The 20088-nt window shown below is 47.6% G+C and overlaps 1 protein-coding gene across 1 annotated transcript in view; it reads left to right on the top strand.

The window, feature by feature from the left end:
• The first annotated feature begins 340 nt into the window (after positions 1 to 340).
• The window catches only part of LOC144497532 (uncharacterized), a 253729-nt gene continuing 233981 nt past the window's right edge, over positions 341 to 20088 (top strand). Inside the window, exon 1 of the mRNA XM_078218929.1 lies at positions 341 to 801. Within this exon, the coding sequence (XP_078075055.1) occupies positions 738 to 801 (64 nt within the window). The 5' untranslated portion in view covers positions 341 to 737. The remainder of the gene's footprint in view (positions 802 to 20088) is intronic.

The raw sequence follows: 20088 nt of genomic DNA on the forward strand, positions 1-20088 counted from the left end.
TTCCCTTGTTTATAGTGTCACAGGCAATGATTTCCAGATGTTTTGTTCTACCATGCTTTGACACAGCTACTAAAAGCCATCGAGGCAGGGCTAGCAAATTTCGACATAACCCCCAACAAGCGGCAAAAAAAAAACGAGGCGCCAAGTGTGGTATCCTTTTCTTTCCTTTTGCCTTCCTGACAGCTGCTTCGGTTTTCAATCCGTCAGGCATTCCTAGAGACAGCTCAAATGGGCCCTGGTTGGGAAGCCCACGTTTTGAAACTACAGAACATCCTGTTTTCTTCTCTTGGATCAGCTGATTAGTCAGGCACTTACAAACTTCCTGTCAAAACAATTAACTGCCTCAGCTGGGCTTTCCCTTGATGAGTCTACAGTCATTTTTTTCTCTCTCCTCTTTCAGTTTTGAATGGCAGTGTTAACGTTAATTAGAGCAGAGGCTGCTGTATCTCATTCCTAACCCTCTGGCACCCCCCCCCCCCCCCTCCCCTCACACACATACACAGACACACACCTCTCCTCTCCCCACTTCCAACCCGCCCTCTCAGTTGGAGAGCCCTGCTGTTTCACTGGCGTCTTGCCCTGCAGGGCTCTGCTCTACTTAAAGGGTGGGATCTGGATCAAGTCAGTTCACAGAAGAGAGTTTCAACAACAACAAAAAAAAAATTAAGAGACAAAACATTCCTCTGCCTTTTGAGTCACGCCAGGCTTTCGAGAGCCTGAGAAGGGAAGTGTCTAGAATGGAGAAGAGGATCGGAACACACAACACCACTGGTAGCAGCACTGAGCCAGTCGTGATTCCAGGTAACACAATTTTCTTATCGCTCACTACACTTGCCACTCTGTCTTACTTTCAACAAGTGACTTGCTTTCATCTTTGAAACTTTAAAGACTGGCCCCTGACCAGTCAGGAAGCTTAGCCGGCGAACAGCGAAACCACACACACAGACTAGGGAAGATCTTGGGCTTGATTCTTGGTCGGAGCTGCGTTGGCAGCTAATGTCGATGGTGGCAACCACCTCAATGCCTCCCTGCCAAGGAGGAGATAGTCGGCTGCTAATTGCTACCAGTGCTTTCAGTTCAAAGCTTCTCTATGTCGAAAGCCCCTCAAGGTGAAGGACAGCCTGCTGTTGTGGTTAAGCAGCCTGTCCATGTTCGCTGCCAATGGGACTCTGATGGAAAAGTACCTAAGCTCTGGAATTCCCTTCCGAGACGGCACGGTGGCACAGTGGTTAGCACTGCTGCCTCACAGCGCCAGGGACCCAGGTGCGATTCCCGGATTGGGTCGCTGCCTGTGCGGAGTCTGCACGTTCTCCTCGTGTCTGCGTGGGTTTCCTCCGGGTGCTCCGGTTTCCTCTCTCAGTCTGTAAGACGTGCTGTTTAGGTGCACTGGCTATGCTAAATTCTCCCTCAGTGTACCCAAACAGGTGCCGGAGTGTGGTGACTAGGGGATTTTCACAGTAACTTCATTGTAGTGTTAATGTAAGCCTACTTGTGACCAAGAATAAATTAACTTTAACTTTAGACCTCTCTGTCTCTCTCTGCTTCTTTACGCGTTATTCAGAACCTACCTCACTGACCAATCTTAACCTCAATTCTTTTTTGTCTGACCGCGTGCCTGTGAAAAGCCTTGGGATGTTTTATGACATGTTAAAGGTGCTAGGTCAAGGCAGATTGGTGTTGTTGTAGCAGAAGGTGACTGACTCCCAATGAACTACACTTCAGCAAAATGAACTGGGGGAAAGGGGAGACTGGATCAGCAAAGGAAGGAAATGAGGCAGAGAATGTTCTGAAGACAGGTTTTATCTGTGTGTAGCCTGTGTCCTTTAGACAGAGTTATGGCTGACATGCTGTGACACAGCAGATTTGTACAATAACATGCTGACTCAGTGCGATAGGCAAGTTCAGAAAATTAAGTGTGTCCTCAGTGAAAGATAGCTCGAAACCATTCTCAGTTGACTGAGTGAAAATGAAAGGGGCTTCTTCACAACTGATGGACCCACAGAGCATTTGAGGAAATGACCTTTGGCAGAGCTTGTTGGCAAATACAGGACATGATGATGTCAATTGGGTTGAAATATCCCAGAGTCATTGGCAGAACTTTCCATCCTCTCCCTCATTTCTGAAGATCCTTTTCCACCTCTTCTCTTTTGAGCTGTAGACATTTATCTCCATTATTCATTTTAACCACAGAATGCCTCCAGTGCAAACAGAGGCCATTCAGCCCTTCGAGTCTGCACCGACTCTCCAAAAGAGAATTTACCTGTGCCCACACCCCTGCCTATCCCTGTAACATGGTGGCACAGTGGTTAGCACTGCTGCCTCACAGCGCCAGGGACAGCAGATCCTTTCACGTGCCTCCAACATTCTGCCTCCAATTGGACACCCCCACCGGGACACGTACCTGCCCTCCATCTTTTCATTGGGAACTGTCGACGGGTCATTGGCCATCTTAATTTTTCTGCCCCCCCTCACCCATTCCAACCTCTCTCCTTCCGAACTTTCCACCCTTCGCTCCCTCAGGTCCAACCCTGACATTGTTATCAAACTTGCCAACAAAGGGGGCGCTGTTGCAGTCTGGCGGACTGACCTCTACCTCGCAGCGGCTGAGCGCCAACTCTCAGATATTTCCTCCTACTTGCCCCTGGACCATGACCACACCACAGAACATCAAGCCATTATCTCCAACACCATCACCGATCTCATTTCCTCTGGATGCCTTCCCCCCCGCCCCCACAACCTTCAACCTCATAGTCTCCCAACCTCGGACAGCTCACTTCTACCTACTCCCCAAAATCCACAGAAGGGACTGTCCTGGCTGGCCCATTGTGTCAGCATGCTCCTGCCCCACTGAACTTATTTCCTCTGACCTTGACTTCATCCTCACTCCCCTGGTCCATTCCCTCCCCACCTACATCCGGGATTCCTCTGATGCCCTGCTTCATATTGACAGCTTCCAGTTCGCAGGCCCTAACCGCCTCCTATTCATGGATGTGCAATCTCTCGACACCTCCATCCCACACCAGGACGGCCTGAGAACTCTTCACTTCTTTCTTGAAAAGAGGCCTGAACAATTCCCATCCACCACCACTCTCCTCCGCCTGGCTGAACTCGTTCTATATCTCAACAACCTCTCCTTTAACTCATTCCGCTTTCTCCAAATCAAAGGAGTAGCAATGGATACCCGCATGGGCCCGAGCTACGCTGATCTTTTTATGGGGTATGTGGAACATTCCTTGTTCCAGGCCTACACAGGTCCCCTCCCACAACTCCTTTACCGGTACATCGATGACCAATTTGGTGCTGCTTCATGCTCTTGCCCAGAGCTCAAAATTCACCAACTTTGCTTCCAGTTTCCACCCATCGCCTTCACCTGCTCCATCTCAGACACTTCCCTTCCCTTCCTTGACCTTTCTGTCTCCATTTCCAGCAATAGACTATCTATCAATATCCATTACAAGCCCACTAACTCCCACAGCTATCTGGACTACAGTTCTTCACACCCCACATCCTGTAAGGACTCCATCCCTTTCTCTCAGCTCCTTCGCCTCCGTCGCATTTGTTCCATTGATGCCACTTTCCAAAGTGGTGCTTCTAATATGTGCTCCTTTTTCCTCAACTGTGGATTCCCATCTACAGTTGTCGACAGGGTCCTCAACAGCGTGCAGTCCATCTCCCGCGCCACAACCCTCACCCCCCTCCCCTCCCTCCAAGAACAATGTTCTCACATTTCACCCCACCAGCCTCCGCATGCCTTGTATAATCCTCCGCCATTTTCGCCAACTCCAGCGTGATGCCATCACTAAACACATCTTCCCTTCACTCTCTCTGTAAGCATTCTGCAGAGACCGTTCCCTCTGGGATAACCTAGTCCACTCCTCCACTATACCCAACACCTCTCCCGTCACTCATGGCACCTTCCCATGCAATCACAGAAGGTGTAACATCTGTCCCTTTACCTCTTCCATGCTCACCATCCAAGGTCCAAAACACTCATTCCGGGTTAAGCAGTGTTTCACTTGCACCTCTTTCAATTTGGTTTATTGCATTCGCTGCTCCCAATGTGGTCTCCTCTAAATTGGAGAGACCAAGCGTAGACTGGGTGATCGCTTTGCTGAGTGTGGTAAACCACTGTTAGCTAATTACCTGTATATGTGACATGCCTGGACACATCCCCGCCGGCCCTACCCGAGACTCCCCCCTCCACCCCCCCCCCCCCCCCCCTCTCCGGTCCAGGTATAAAGGCGACTGCTCCCCACCCCCTGCCTCAGTCTGGACCAGTTCATTGGCATGGGTGTGCCCCAAGTCTTTTGCTAATAAAAGCCTATTTGTTCTTGCATACAAACTAGTCTTTGCTCGAATGATGGTGCATCACTGAGCACCTTCGGTCTGTGCGCAATCAGGACCCTGACCTTCCAGTTGCTTGCCATTTTAACACACGATCCTGTTCCCATACCCACATGTCTGTCCTTGGCCTTTTGCAATGTTCCAGTGAAGCTCAACACAAACTGGAGGAACAGCATCCCATCTTCTAGCTTGGCACTTTCCAGCCTTCTGGTCTCAACATCGAATTCAACAACTTCAGATGATTTGCTCGACCCCACCTCCACCCCCTTTGTTTTCATTCTATTTTCTTTAATTTTTTACTGTTCTCTACCTTTTATTGTCTTTCTTCACTTTTCTTCCCCCCCCCCCCCCACTCTTTCCCCCTACTTTATCCCCCTTCCCTTACCTTTTCTCCCCCTTTGCTTCTTTTCTAAATTTTACCTCGGTCCCATCCATTTTCCTCGCCACCTCCCCCCACCCCCACCCCCACCCCCCAACATCTTCATTTTAGCTTCTCTGCCGTTTGGCCATTCACACCTTCTATTCTCTCTGTGGACAGCCATTAGCAGTCTTTTCCCCTGGTTTCTGTGGCTATGACTCATCTTTCATTTCCTCACCCTGCAGTATAAATATCTCCCACTTTCGATGCCTTTTAGCTTTGACAAAGGGTAATCTGGACTCGAAACGTCAGCTCTTTTCTCTCCTTACAGATGCTGCCAGACCTGCTGAGATTTTCCAGCATTTTCCCTTTTGGTTTCAGATTCCAGTATCCGCAGTAATTTACTTTTACCCGGGTTCGATTCCTGGCTTGGGTCACTGTCTGTGTGGAGTCTACACGTTCTCCCCCCGTGTCTGCGTGGGTTTCCTCCGGGTGCTCCGGTTTCCACCCACCATCCAAAGATGCGCAGGTTAGGTGAATTGGCCATGCTAAATTCTCGCCCAGTGTACCTGAACAGGTGTCGGAGTGTGGCAACTAGGGGATTTTCACAGTAAATTCATTGCAGCGTGAATGTAAGCCTACTTGTGATTAATAAATAAGCTTTAACTTTAACCCCACCTATTTATCCCGCTAGTCCCCCTAACCAACACATCTTGGGACACTAAGGGGCAATTTAGCATGGCCAATCCACCTAACCTGCACATCTTTGGAGTGTGGGAGGAAACCGGAGCACCCGGAGGAAACCTATACAGACACAGAGATTACAAACTCCACACAGACAGTGACCCAAGGCCAGAATTGAATGGTTATTGAGATTATTTTGTATATTACTTAGATTGGCACAGAATGTACAGCATGGAAACAGGGCATTCAGGCCAGTTGGGCCATGCCAATGTGTATGCTCCCATGCCTACTTTATCTAGCATAACCACCTATTCTTCCTTCTTTATGTGTTTACCTAGCTTCTCCTCACCAATCCTTGTATTAGTGAGTTCTATACTTAACCACCTTCTGGGTTAAAAAAATGTTTTTCAATTTAAATTTATTATTTACTGTCTTATACTTACTGCCTGTAATTCTGGTCTCACCCACAAGTGGAAACATCTTCTCTATGTCTTATCCTACTGAACCCTTTCATAATCTTAAAGATCTCCATCAGGTTACGGAGGTCTTGAGGTGCAGGAATAAGTGTCCCTTCCTCAGGGTTCAAGTGCCACTCCTAGGACTTGATGAAGAACCATTCATAATGTGGCCAATGTTTATCAGCCTGTGAATTCTTCCAATGTGCCTGATGGCAGGTGGTAAGAGTGGCAGAGTTCCCTGGTCAGCCATACTGCAAAGGGCAATGGCAAACATTGCTGTACTTTGCCAAGCGTAATCGTGGTCCAATCCAATGGGAGTCCAGGGTTTTCAATGGCCTCTTCGGGCAATGGTATCTGGAGGAGGAGGATTAGATTCTACCCCTCGGCCCTCTCGATTCTAGAGAGAAGAGCCCCAGCCTGTTCAATGTTCCCCTCTAGGTATAATCTCTCATTTCTGGTATTGCCCTTGAAACCTTGTTTAATTAATTAGATTTTTAATTAAGCAAAACCCTGTAGGCTTTCCGACAGGCCAAAGCTTCTGGGAACACAAAGAGATTGTTGAATCCTCAGTGAATCTAACTAAACCTCGGGTATTCGACTGCAACTTCTCCTTTGATAAATTGTCCTCAGGACTGAAGCATTCCGATTGCATGCAAAGGTTTAAATTGGCTGTTTATAAGACCATCAGACAGGAGCAGAAGGAAGCCATTCGGTCTCAGTGAGATCATGACTGATCTGATATGCTAATCCTCAACTCCACTTCTCCGTCTTATCCCCATAACCCTTGATTCCCTTTACTGACTAAAAATCTTGGACGGGATCTTCCAGCCAGGCTTGGCCCAAAACTGGAAAATCCCGCCCCGAGGTCAACAGACCTTTGCATGGTCCGGACCACACCCCCTCCCCCCCCCCCCACCCCCCGCCCTCCCCCCGCCCCCCCCACAACACCCGCTACAATTCCCATGGTAGGCAGCAGGCGGGAAATTCCTCCCCCCCCCCCCCCCCCCCCCACCCTTGTCTATCTCAGCCTTGAACATGCTTAATGACCCAGGAATGGCACAGTGGTTAGCACTGCTGCCTCACAGCGCCAGGGACCCAGGTTTGATTCCCGGCTTGGGTCACTGTCTGTGTGGAGTTTGCCCATTCTCCCCGTGTCTGCGTGGGTTTCTTCTGGGTGTCCCGGTTTCCTCCCACCGTCCAAAGATGTGTGGGATTGGCCATGCTAAATTGTCCCTTAGTGTCAGGGAGACTAGCTAGGGTAAGTGCATGGGGTTATGGGGATAGGGCCTGGGTGGGATTGTGGTTGGTGTTGACTCGATGGGTTGAATGGCCTCCTTCTGCACTGTAGGATTCTATGATTCTATGACCCAGCCTCTACAGCCCTCTGCGGTAAAGAATTCCACAGATTCACTACCCTCTGAGAGATGAAATTCCTCCCCATCTGTCTTAACTGGGCGACCCCTTACTCTGAGATTATACCCTCTGGTCCTAGACTCTCCCACAAGGGGAAACAACCTCTCAGCATCTTTCCTGAGAATGCTATATGTCTCAATAAGGTCACCTCTCATTTTTCTAAATCCAATGAGTACAGGCCCATCATAATCAACCTCTCCTCGAAAGAAAATCCCTCCATACCCAGGATCAACCTACTGAACCTTCTCTGGACTCCTTCCAATCCCAGGATATCTTTCCTTAGAAACGGGAACCAAAACTGTTCACAGTATTCCAGGTGTGGTCTAACTCGTGCCTTGTATAGTGTTAGTATGATTTCCCTATTTTTATACTCCATTCCGTTTGAAATAAAAACCAACATTCAAGTTGCTTTCTCTAATACCTGCTGAACTTGCATGCTGGCTTTTTGTGATTTATGTACGAGGACCCCGAAATCCTCTCTGTGCTGCAGCTTTCTGCAGTCTTTCTCCGTTTAAATAATATTCATCTCCTTTGTTCTTCCTACCAAAGTGCATAACTTCACATTTTCCTAGGTTATATTCCTTCTGCCAAGTCTTTGGCCACTTTCTTAACCTGCCCATAATCCCTCTGTAGACTCTTTGTATCATCCTCACCACTTGGTTTCCCACCAATTTTTGTGCCATCCACAAACTTGGCAAAAGTATATTCACTTCCCTCATCCAAGCCATTAATATATATTGTAATTGTGGCCACAGCACTGATCCCTATGCACACCACGAGTTACGGGTTGCCATCCTGAAAATAAGACCATAAGATATAGGAGCAGAATTAGGCCATTCGGCCCATTGAGTCTGCTCTGCCATTCAATCATGGCTGATATGATGCTCATCCCCATTCTCCTGCCTTCTCCCCTTGATCCCCTTATTGATCTAGAACCAATCTTAAATACCCCCTTATCACTACTCTCTGTCTTCTATAAGTTAGCCAATCCTCCACCCATTCTAATATTTTACCCCTAATACATGGGCCCTTATTTTAGTAAGTAGCCTCTTGTGCAGTATATACAACACTGCGTCATTGGAAGTGCTGCCCTATGGATGACCCATTCAACCGAGGTCTTGTGAGCTGCTCCAGGTGTACATTAGAAAGAGTCTGTGATATTCCTCAGGGAGCTTCCTGGCCAACATTTCTGCCGTGAGCAATCCTGTCAGAAATGGACCGGTAATTAGCCGTGCCATCAGCTAAGCTGCAGACTGGTCCTCAGTTGGATTTGACCAGTGAGTTGTTGGGACGGGAGAGGGGATCCAAAGATGTTCATCAAATTGAAGCCCCAAGACTGGGCCTGGGGGAGGCCCCAACAGGACAAGTTGCAGGAGGTGGTCATGGACGGGGAGGGTGGTAGACACCCTGTGGAAGCAGTGGCCTGGATTATCTTCGTGAGGCCCCTGCTTCTCCAGGTCCTTGCGGAGATAATTCATCACTTAGTCACTGCTGGACCGTTCCATCACCTGTAGAAGTGGACTGAGTCTGCCCTGCACAATGCCTGATTATCTCCCACCAAAAGTGGCAACTGGGGTCCTTTTCTCATCAGAACATGGTGATCTCCGTATTAAAAAGGAGCCTGAATCTGGTGGCAGCTTTGGACACCTTCCAAATGGGGATGGCCGCCTAAGGGGCACCAACCAAAAGTGAAGTTTATTTATTAGTCACAAGTAGGCTTACATTAACACTGCAATGGAGTTACTGTGAAAACCAGGATTGTACGGTTATTACAGCCCTGTTAATGCTGACTGTAAGTAGGAAGCATCGACACTATTCTGTTTACCTACGTGCTTTCCATCGGGCGGTAGTTAGACCACTGGAATGATGAAATGTTTTGACGAGTCAAGGTTCTTATCAATAGCTGAGTCATTCCAAATTGCAGAGTCATGGCTGTAGGAGAATGATGCGGCACATTCGCAAATACTTATTCTGACTCTGCAAAATGGACAAATTTGTTTTTAGTGAAGGTTCGATTGTTAATTAACAAATTATTGGACTGATATAGAATCATAGAATCCCCACAGTGCAGAAGGAGGCTATTCGGCCCATCGAGTCTGCACTGACTCTTCGACAGGGCATCTTACCCAGCCCTATCCCCATAACCCCACTTATTTACCCTGCCAATCCCCCTAACCTAACCATCTTGGGACACGAAGGGGCAATTTAGCATGGCCAATCCATCTAACCTGCACAACTTTGAAGTTTGGGAGGAAACCGGAGCACCCGGAGGAAACCCATGCAGACACGGGGAGAATGTGCAAACTCCTCATAGACAGTGACCCAAAGCCGGATTTGAACCCCGGTCCTCCCTGGCGCTGTGCGGCAGCAATGCTAATCACTGTGCCACCCTGCTGCCCACTTTACTCTTGTGGATTGTGGGTTGGGATGTATAAATCAGCTTGGGCTCCTTCCCCAGTGACCCATCCGACAGGCTGGTGAATTTGTGTCCGGGTGTTGGGCAGTGGGCCTCACTGTGACACTGCCTGGTATCAAACAGCCTGATTACACGACCAGCCGATACTCATCTGTGAGAAAGAACCACAATTCCAAAGTTGTATCAATCATGGATCTACGTTCGATGGGGATTCATCGACAGGAAGAAGGAGACAGGGAAAGACTGGCAAAAAAAAAAGATAAGGAACCAATTCAGAGCAAATATTCCACTGAGCCATCTCTGGGTATTTGACGGGTGAGACATCTTTTCTTCCTGGCTCCATGGGGTAGCACGGTGGCACAGTGGTTAGCACTGCTGCCTCACAGCGCCAGGGACCCGGGTTCAATTCCTAGCTTGGGTCACTGTCTGTGTGGAGTTTGCACATTCTCCCTGTGTCTGCGTGGGTTTCCTCCGGGTGCTCCGGTTTCCTCCCACAGTCCAAAGATATGCGGGTTAGGTTAATTGGCCAGGCTAAATTGACCCTAGTGTCAGGGGGATTAGCAGGGTAAATATGTGCGGTTACAGGAATAGGGCCTAGGTAGGATTGTGGTCGGTGCAGACTTGATGGGTCGAATGGCCTACTTCTGAACTGTAGGAATTCTATGATTCTATGAAAAGATTATTTGGCAAACACATTGAAATACATCATTGGAAACCCGTATGCAATGTTACTCTGTGGCGATGTACATTCTTCCTAGTTTTATTGCTACTCAAATGATTTCAAATGGAAGTAAGAACTGCTAAATACCAGTTTGGACCTTGCAACAATCTCCAAAAGCCAGGTTTATCAACATCCGGAGACACTGATATCAGGGACATGCTGCCTTATCATCCTGATGTGAGGTCAAATTGATCTAGCCGTGCTGGTTTGGGATCAGGAGTCCTCCCGGCCTCCTGCTCACTACCCCTCAATCATCAAGCACTTTCCAAAGCAACAAATGGAATGGGCAACCATCTCATTGCTGTTTGTTAGATCTTGTGTCAGAATGAACGCTGACTGGGGCGGCACAGTGGTTAGCACTTCTGCCTCACAGCACCAGGGACCCGGGTTCAATTCCAGCCTCGGGTCACTGTCTGTTTGGAGTTTGCATGTTCTCCCTGCGTCTGTGTGGGTTTCCTCCGGGTGCTCCAGTTTCCTCCCACAGTCCAAAGATATGCGCGTTAGGTGCATTGACAATGTTAAATTGCCTGTTAGTGTGAAGGGGACTAGCTAGGGTTATGGGTATAGGGCCTGGGTGGGATTGTGCTCAGTACAGGCTTGATGGGCCGAATGGCCTCCTTCTGCACTGTAGGGTTCTATGATTCTATGACTGTGGGACGTCACAATCACCACACTTCAAAGTGATCCATTGGATGTTAAGAACATTGATATGAAATGATCTGAGCCAGATTTGGTCCAAGGAGATCCATCAAAGATGCCAAAAGGCAATACCGGACCAAGCTAGAGTCCTAGGCTAGCCACACCGACCCCCGCCAACTGTGGCAAGGTCTGCAAGACATAACAGGCTCCAAGATGAAGGCATGTAAAATCGCCGGCTCCAGTGCATCCCCCCCTGATGAGCTCAATGCATTCTACGCCCGTTTTGAACAAGAGGTCAGCGAGAGCACGCCCTCCACCCTGGAAGCCCTGGATGAACCTGTATCTGGGGTCACCATTGCAGATGTCAGAGCAGCTTTCTCGAAGGTCAACCCACGGAAAGCGACTGGCCTGGATGGGGAACTGGAACGTGCACTCGGGTCCTGCGCGGATCAGCTGCCCGGGAATATTCGCAGATATCTTCAACCTCTCTTTACAACAATCTGAGGTCCCTATCTGATTCAAGAAGACGACCATCATCCCAGTACCAAAGACAAGCCAGACAGCATGCTTTAATGACTATCGTCTGATGGCTCTGACATCCATCATTATGAAGTGCTTCGAAAGGTTAGTCATGGCACGAATCAATTCCGGCCTCCCAGACGGCCTGGATCCACTAGAGTTCGCCTGCTACTGCAACAGGTCCACAGCAGATGCCATTTCCTTGGCCCTGCACTCAACCCTGGAACATTGAGACATGTAGTCCTGGCTACATGCTCTTTCAGAGGGTTGGTGCAGACTTGATGAACCGAATGGCCTCCTTCTGCACTGATTCCAAGCTGAAGTCTTGCTGCTATACTCCACTCAGCCATATAACCAGCTCTTGGTTCAATCCAGCACTTGGACTAGTTAGACACAGAGGCTAAAGCATACCCAGCAAATAGATGCGAGCAAATATGCAAGGTCAGCAGAAGCATATTCTGAGATTCAATTCCATGTCAAAATATGTTCGTGGAAGTTAGCCACCAAAACCAGAATACAGAAGTAGAAATGGTCAAAAGCTTCAAGTTTTTAGGTGTCCAGATCACCAGCAACCTGTCCTGGTCCCCCCATGCCGACATTATAGTTAAGAAAGCCCACCAACTTCTGACTTTCTCAGAAAGACTAAGGAAATTTGGCATGTCAGCTACGACTCTCTCCAACTTTTACAGATGCACCATAGAAAGCATTCTTTCTGGTTGTACCACGGCTTGGTATGGCTCCTGCTCTGCCCAAGACCGCAAGGAATTACAAAAGGTCGTGAATGTAGCCCAACCCATCACGTAAATTACCCTCCCATCCATTGACTCTGTCTACTCTTCTGACTTGGAAAAGTGGCCAGCAAAATCAAGGACCCCACACACCCCGGACATTCTCTCCCCCACCTTCTTCCATCGGGAAAAAGGTTAAAAAAGTCTGAGGTCACGTACCAACCAACTCAAGAACAGCTTCTTCCCTGCTGCTGTCAGACTTTTGAATGGACCTACCTTGCATTAAGTTGATCTTTCTCTATACCCTAGCTTTGACTGTAACACTCTCTCCTTTCCTTCTCTATGTACAGTATGCTTTGTCTGTATAGTGTGCAAGAAACAATACTTTTCACCATGTTAATACATGTGACAATAATAAATTAAATCAAAGGAGTGAAGGATTTTAATGTCTGGTTCCACTGATCAGCAAACCAATCTGCAATACGCTACCTCTATTGTTTTTTGATGCTGTATTCTTCCAAGTACAGGACATCATTCCGTGTGTGTTATTAGTTATACACCCATCAACTATCTGATAGCGGACCCAAGTAGAAAGAGATACAAGGCCAGGACTTATTGTTACCTCGCCATTGGCTCCCTTGCTGGCCCTGCTTAGCACTGCTGCCTCACAGCGCTACGGACCCAGGTTCGATTCCCAGCTTGGATCAGTGTCTGTGCGGACTCAGCACGTTCTCCCCTTGTCTGCGTGGGTTTCCTCCAGGTGCTCCGGTTTCCTCCCACAGTCCGAAAGATGTGCTGGTTCGGTACATTGGCCACGCTAAATTCTCCCTCCGTGTACTCTAACAGGTGCGACGACTAGGGGATTTTCACAGTAACTTCATTGCAGTGTTAATGTAAGCCTATTTGTGACACTAATAAATAAACTTTAAACTGGTAGCTGTGTGCAGAGTGAACTAGATTATTCACATTTGATCTGATATGAGCTTCTGAACATGCACCCACACAATCAGTAAGCCCCCAATTTTCACCTCCAAGACTTTGCCTGACTTTGATCTCTCGTTCATGTCTTGTAAACATTGATGTTCTTTGGTGTGCTTGCACAACAAACAGAAGAAGTTGGCAGGCAGGTATGGCAAGCAATTAGGAGAGCAAATAGCATGTCGGCCTTTGTTGCAGGGTGATTGGAATCCAGAAGTCAAGACTCACTACAGTTATGCAGGGCTTTGTTGAAACTACATCTGGAATAGCATTTACAGTTTTGGTCTCCGTATCTAAGGAAGGAGGGGAAGGTTCAATGGTTTGGTCCTTGGGATGAAATGTTGGTGCTCGGATGAGGGATGGAGTATATTAGGCTGACTGAGAGACGATCTCATTGAACTATTCAAGATTGTGATACTTGAGAGGATGGACACTGATATGTTTTTTCCTCTGGCTGGAAGATACATAGAATCCCTACAGTGCAAAACTAGGCCATTCAGCCCATCGAGCCTGCATTGACTCTCCAAAAGAGCCCTAGGCCCACAACCCCTCCCTATCCCCGTGCATTGATCATGGCTAATCTGCCTAATCGGCACATCTTTTGGACACTGACGAGCAATTTAGCATGGCCAGTGCACCTAACCTGCACATCTTTGGAGTGTGGGAGGAAACCAGATCACTTGGAAGAAACCCACGGGGCAGCCACGGGGAGAACGTGCAAACTCAACATCAACAGTCGCTCAAGGCCGGAATCAAACCCGGGTCTCCGGCGCTTTGAGGCAGCAGTGCCAACCATAGTGCCACTAGATCTAGAACATGGAGGCCCCAGTTTCAAGACAAGAGGGTTGATCGTTTAGGACTGAGACTGGAGAAATTTCTTCACTCAAGGCTTGTGAATCTTTAGAACGGTTGTCCAATTTAGTGCCACACCTCACCTTTTGTGTGATTTTGCTCATCTCTGATATCATCCGGGAACCTCCTCTGTACCCTCTCTGAGGCCTTGACATCCTTCCTAAACTGTGACACTCGGATCTTATTCCTTCATGGGATGTGGGCGTCACTGGCTGGACCAGCATTTATTGCCCATCCCTGAGGGCATTTAAGATTCAACCACATTGCTGTGGGTCTGGAGTCACATATAGGCCAGGCCAGGTAAGGAAGACGGATTTCCTTCCCTAAAGGACATTAGTGAACAAGTTGGGTTTTTACAACAATGAATAATGGTTTCATAGTCATCATTTTGATTTGATTTGATTTATTATTGTCACATGTATTACAGTGAAAAGTATTGTTTCTTGCGCGCTATACAGACAAAACATACCATTTATGGAGAAGGAAAGAAAAGAGTGCAGAATGTTGTGTTACAGTCATAGCTAGACTTTTAATTCCAGACTTTTTTATTGAATTCAAATTTCACCATTTGCCTTGGTGGGATTTGAACCCAGGTCCCCAGAGCATCACCCTGAGTCTCTGGATTACCAGTCCAGCAATAGTGCCACTACGTCACTGCCTCCCCTATATGCCTCAGAATTGTACACAATACTCTGGCTAAGGCTAATGACTGATTTGTCATGGTCTAGTTGTATTGTAATCAATGCCCATATGTACGATACAAGTGTCTCATATGCTTTCTTAACTGTCTTGATAATTTGTCTTTCTAACTTCAATAATTTGTGAAAATGTACTCATGGGTTCCTCTGCCCTTACGCCATTCCCCTCAAAATAGTCCCATTTATATCACTTCCTCTCCAGATCAACTCTCCTCACATTTAGCCTCATAAAACTGCATCTCCCTTGTGCCTGCCCATTTCACCTGTGTCTATTGTAACGAGTGTAATGCTTAATAAAATGTTTATGTGTTACACTGTCTCTTTCTGAGGTCACGTACCAACCGACTCAAGAACAGCTTCTTCCCTGCTGTCATCAGACTTTTGAATGGATCTACCTTATATTGAGTTGACTTTCTCTACACCCTAGCTATGACTGTAACACTACCTTCTGCACTCTCTCATTTCCTTCTCTAGGAACAGCGCGCAAGAAACAATACTTTTCACTGTATGTTAATACATGTGGGAATAATAAATCAAATCAAATAAAATAAAATTGAATAATAGAGAGGGACATGTGATCTCCTGCTAACTTCTGTCTGATGATGAGGCGATGCAATCTGGTTGCATGGAGACTGGGAGCCCAGGTCAAATCCTATTGAAACCCAAATGCCAGCTTTTACACCCGCACACAAAGGAAAGAGCAATTGGCCTTCCAATGAGAAAAAAGGATTATAGTCACTCAACAATTAGACTCAGACACTCAAGAGAGAGAGAAAGAGGGGTGGAACAGAAGCTGGTGTAAACAGAAGGGAAGAAAGACTGTTCTCTGTTAGCCACCAAGCAGGATGCTGGTGGGAGCTTGCTCTCTGTTTGAAGAGACACGACCTGCAGAGACTTAAGGAAGATTCTCCCTCGTGTGGCTGGGATAAAGAGGGCCCAAGTGGGACTTAATGCTAGAAGTTGTTTCAAGGATTCTCAGAAGACTGAGGAAAATTACTTTCAACGGATGCTGGATGTTGCAGCTCAGCGCATCAGGGAAAAGCGAGCCTATTGAAAGCTGGGATTAACTTTGGACTAGTTTCTGTACAGACTACAATTCAGCAGAAAGTGTGGAGGAACACACAAATGCAACAGCGGAGTGGGGAGGAGGTTATGTTTGATCATGTTAGGAAGTTAAGGAGGGTTTTTCTGTAGCAAATATGTTTTTCTGTAGCTTAGTCTACAATGGGCGGCACGGTTGCACAGTGGTTAGCACTGCTGCTTCACAGCTCCAGGGTCCTGGGTTCGATTCCCGGCTCGGGTCACTGTCTGTGTGGAATTTGCACATTCTCCTCGTGTCTGCGTGGGTTTCCTCTGGGTGCTCCGGTTTCCTCCCACAGTCCAAAGATGTGCGGGTTAGGTTGATTGGCCAGGTTAAAAATTGTCCCTGAGATGCGTAGTTAGAGGGATTAGCGGGTAAATATGTGGGGGTAGGGCCTGGGTGGGATTGTGGTCGGTGCAGACTCGATGGGCCGAATGGCCTTCTTCTGCACTGTAGGGTTTCTATGATTTCTATGAAGTTGCCTCCTGTTTAGTCAATGTTGCTTTTGTTTGTTACAGTAGAAGTCTTGAAATGTGAAATTTTATTGTGTGATTCTTTGAGCCAGTCACTGGGAATTCATAGAACATAGAACATAGAACAGTACAGCACAGAACAGGCCCTTCGGCCCACGATGTTGTGCCGAGCTTTATCTGAAACCAAGATCAAGCTATCCCACTCCCTATCATCCTGGTGTGCTCCATGTGCCTATCCAATTCAAATCTCTCTTTAAAAGTTTCATATCATCCACAAACTTGGAAATTGTATGCCCAAGTCCAGGATGGTCCTAGACATCTGAAATGTCTCTACATACATCTCCCAAGTCAGACAGCTGCCTGTTCATTATTATTCTCTGCCTCATTTTCCTTAGTAAGAAGTTTAACAACACCAGGTTAAAGTCCAACAGGTTTATTTGGTAGCAAAAGCCACACAAGCTTTCGAGGCTCTGAGCCCCTTCTTCAGGTGAGTGGGAATTCTGTTCACAAACAGAACTTATAAGACACAGACTCAATTTACATGAATAATGGTTGGAATGCGAATACTTACAACTAATCCAGTCTTTAAGAAACAAAACAATGGGAGTGGAGAGAGCATCAAGACAGGCTAAAAAGATGTGTATTGTCTCCAGACAAGACAGCCAGTGAAACTCTGCAGGTCCACGCAACTGTGGGAGTTACAAATAGTGTGACATAAATTCTGATTCTAGGATCGCATGATAAAGACTCAGGAGGAAAAAAGCAGAAATATTTATGTGAAATAGTGTGACATAAACCCAATATCCCGGTTGAGGCCGTCCTTGTGTGTGCGGAACCTGGCTATCAGTTTCTGCTCCGCGACTCTGCGCTGTCGTGTGTCGCGAAGGCCGCCTTGGAGAACGCTTACCCGAATATCAGAGGCCGAATGCCCGTGACCGCTGAAGTGCTCCCCAACAGGAAGAGAACAGTCTTGCCTGGTGATTGTCGAGCGGTGTTCATTCATCCGTTGTCGCAGCGTCTGCATAGTTTCCCCAATGTACCATGCCTCGGGACATCCTTTCTTGCAGCGTATCAGGTAGACAACGTTGGCCGAGTTGCAAGAGTATGTACCGTGTACCTGGTGGATGGTGTTCTCACGTGAGATGATGGCATCTGTGTCGATGATCCGGCACGTCTTGCAGAGGTTGCTGTGGCAGGGTTGTGTGGTGTCTTGGTCACTGTTCTCCTGAAGGCTGGGTAGTTTGCTGCGGACAATGGTCTGTTTGAGGTTGTGCGGTTGTTTGAAGGCAAGAAGTGGGGGTGTGGGGATGGCCTTGGCGAGATGTTCGTCTTCATCAATGACATGTTGAAGGCTCCGGAGGAGATGCCGTAGCTTCTCCGCTCCGGGGAAGTACTGGACAACGAAGGGTACTCTGTCCACTGTGTCCCGTGTTAAGGACGGTCACCTCAGCACCTCACTGTACCGCAAGCCCACGGATAACCTCACGATGCTCCACTTCTCCAGCTTCCACCCTAAACACGTTAAAGAAGCCATCCCCTACGGACAAGCCCTCCGTATACACAGGATCTGCTCGGATGAGGAGGATCGCAACAGACACCTCCAGACGCTGAAAGATGCCCTCATAAGAACAGGATATGGCGCTAGACTCATTGATCAACAGTTCCAACGCGCCACAGCGAAAAACCGCACCGACCTCCTCAGAAGACAAACACGGGACACAGTGGACAGAGTACCCTTCGTTGTCCAGTACTTCCCCGGAGCGGAGAAGCTACGGCATCTCCTCCGGAGCCTTCAACATGTCATTGATGAAGACGAACATCTCGCCAAGGCCATCCCCACACCCCCACTTCTTGCCTTCAAACAACCGCACAACCTCAAACAGACCATTGTCCGCAGCAAACTACCCAGCCTTCAGGAGAACAGTGACCAAGACACCACACAACCCTGCCACAGCAACCTCTGCAAGACGTGCCGGATCATCGACACAGATGCCATCATCTCACGTGAGAACACCATCCACCAGGTACACGGTACATACTCTTGCAACTCGGCCAACGTTGTCTACCTGATACGCTGCAAGAAAGGATGTCCCGAGGCATGGTACATTGGGGAAACTATGCAGACGCTGCGACAACGGATGAATGAACACCGCTCGACAATCACCAGGCAAGACTGTTCTCTTCCTGTTGGGGAGCACTTCAGCGGTCACGGGCATTCGGCCTCTGATATTCGGGTAAGCGTTCTCCAAGGCGGCCTTCGCGACACACGACAGCGCAGAGTCGCGGAGCAGAAACTGATAGCCAGGTTCCGCACACACAAGGACGGCCTCAACCGGGATATTGGGTTTATGTCACACTATTTCACATAAATATTTCTGCTTTTTTCCTCCTGAGTCTTTATCATGCGATCCTAGAATCAGAATTTATGTCACACTATTTGTAACTCCCACAGTTGCGTGGACCTGCAGAGTTTCACTGGCTGTCTTGTCTGGAGACAATACACATCTTTTTAGCCTGTCTTGATGCTCTCTCCACTCCCATTGTTTTGTTTCTTAAAGACTGGATTAGTTGTAAGTATTCGCATTCCAACCATTATTCATGTAAATTGAGTCTGTGTCTTATAAGTTCTGTTTGTGAACAGAATTCCCACTCACCTGAAGAAGGGGCTCAGAGCCTCGAAAGCTTGTGTGGCTTTTGCTACCAAATAAACCTGTTGGACTTTAACCTGGTGTTGTTAAACTTCTTACTGTGTTTACCCCAGTCCAACGCCGGCATCTCCACATCATTTTCCTTAGCCTATTACATTCCTTTGTTGTCAGCATGCTCATACTGTACCTGGAGGATTGTGTACTGTTTTGGTCTCTTTATCTAAGGAAGGATATACTTTCAATAGAAGGAGTGCAATGAAGGTTGAACAGATTAATCACTGCAACTGTGGTGGTGTCCTTTGCGGAGAGATTGAGGAGAGAGGACCTATGTTCTCTGGAGTTTAGAAGGATGTGAGTTATCTCATTGGAACATAAGAACATAGGAACATAAGAACTAGGAGCAGGAGTAGGCCATTTGGCCCCTCGAGCCTGCTCCACCATTCAATAGGATCATGGCTGATCTTTTTGTGGACTCAGCTCAACTTACCCGCCCGCTCACCATAACCGTTAATTCCTTTACTGTTCAAAATCTATCCATCTTTGCCTTAAAAACATTCAATGAGGTAGCCTCAACTGCTTCACTGGGCAGGGAATTCCACAGATTCACAACCCTTTGGGTGAAGAAGTTCCTTCTCAACTCAGTCCTAAATCTGCTCCCCCTTATTTTGAGGCCATGCCCCCTAGTTCTAGTTTCACCCGCCAGTAGAAACAACTTCCCTGCTTCTATCTGATCTATCAGATCTCCCCTCATTCTTCTGAACTCACGAAATTATTTATCGGACTCATCAGGATAGACACCGGAAGGATAATTTCCCTGGCTAGAGGATGGCTGGAACGAAGGGACACTGTCTCAGAATAAGTGGCAGACCATTTAGGATGGAGATTATGAGGAATTTCTATGTTCAGAAGGTGGTGAATCTTCAGAGTTGTCTACCCCACAGGACTCAGTCAATGAGTATATTCAAGACGGAGACTGATAGATTTTTAGATTTTAAAGATATCAAAGGATTTAGGAACAATGTGGGGAAATGGTGTTGAGGTAGAAAATCTGCAATTACCGAGTTGAATGGGGGAAGCA

This window comes from Mustelus asterias, chromosome 8, assembly GCF_964213995.1.
Source record: "Mustelus asterias chromosome 8, sMusAst1.hap1.1, whole genome shotgun sequence".
In the NCBI taxonomy this organism is placed as follows: domain Eukaryota; kingdom Metazoa; phylum Chordata; class Chondrichthyes; order Carcharhiniformes; family Triakidae; genus Mustelus; species Mustelus asterias.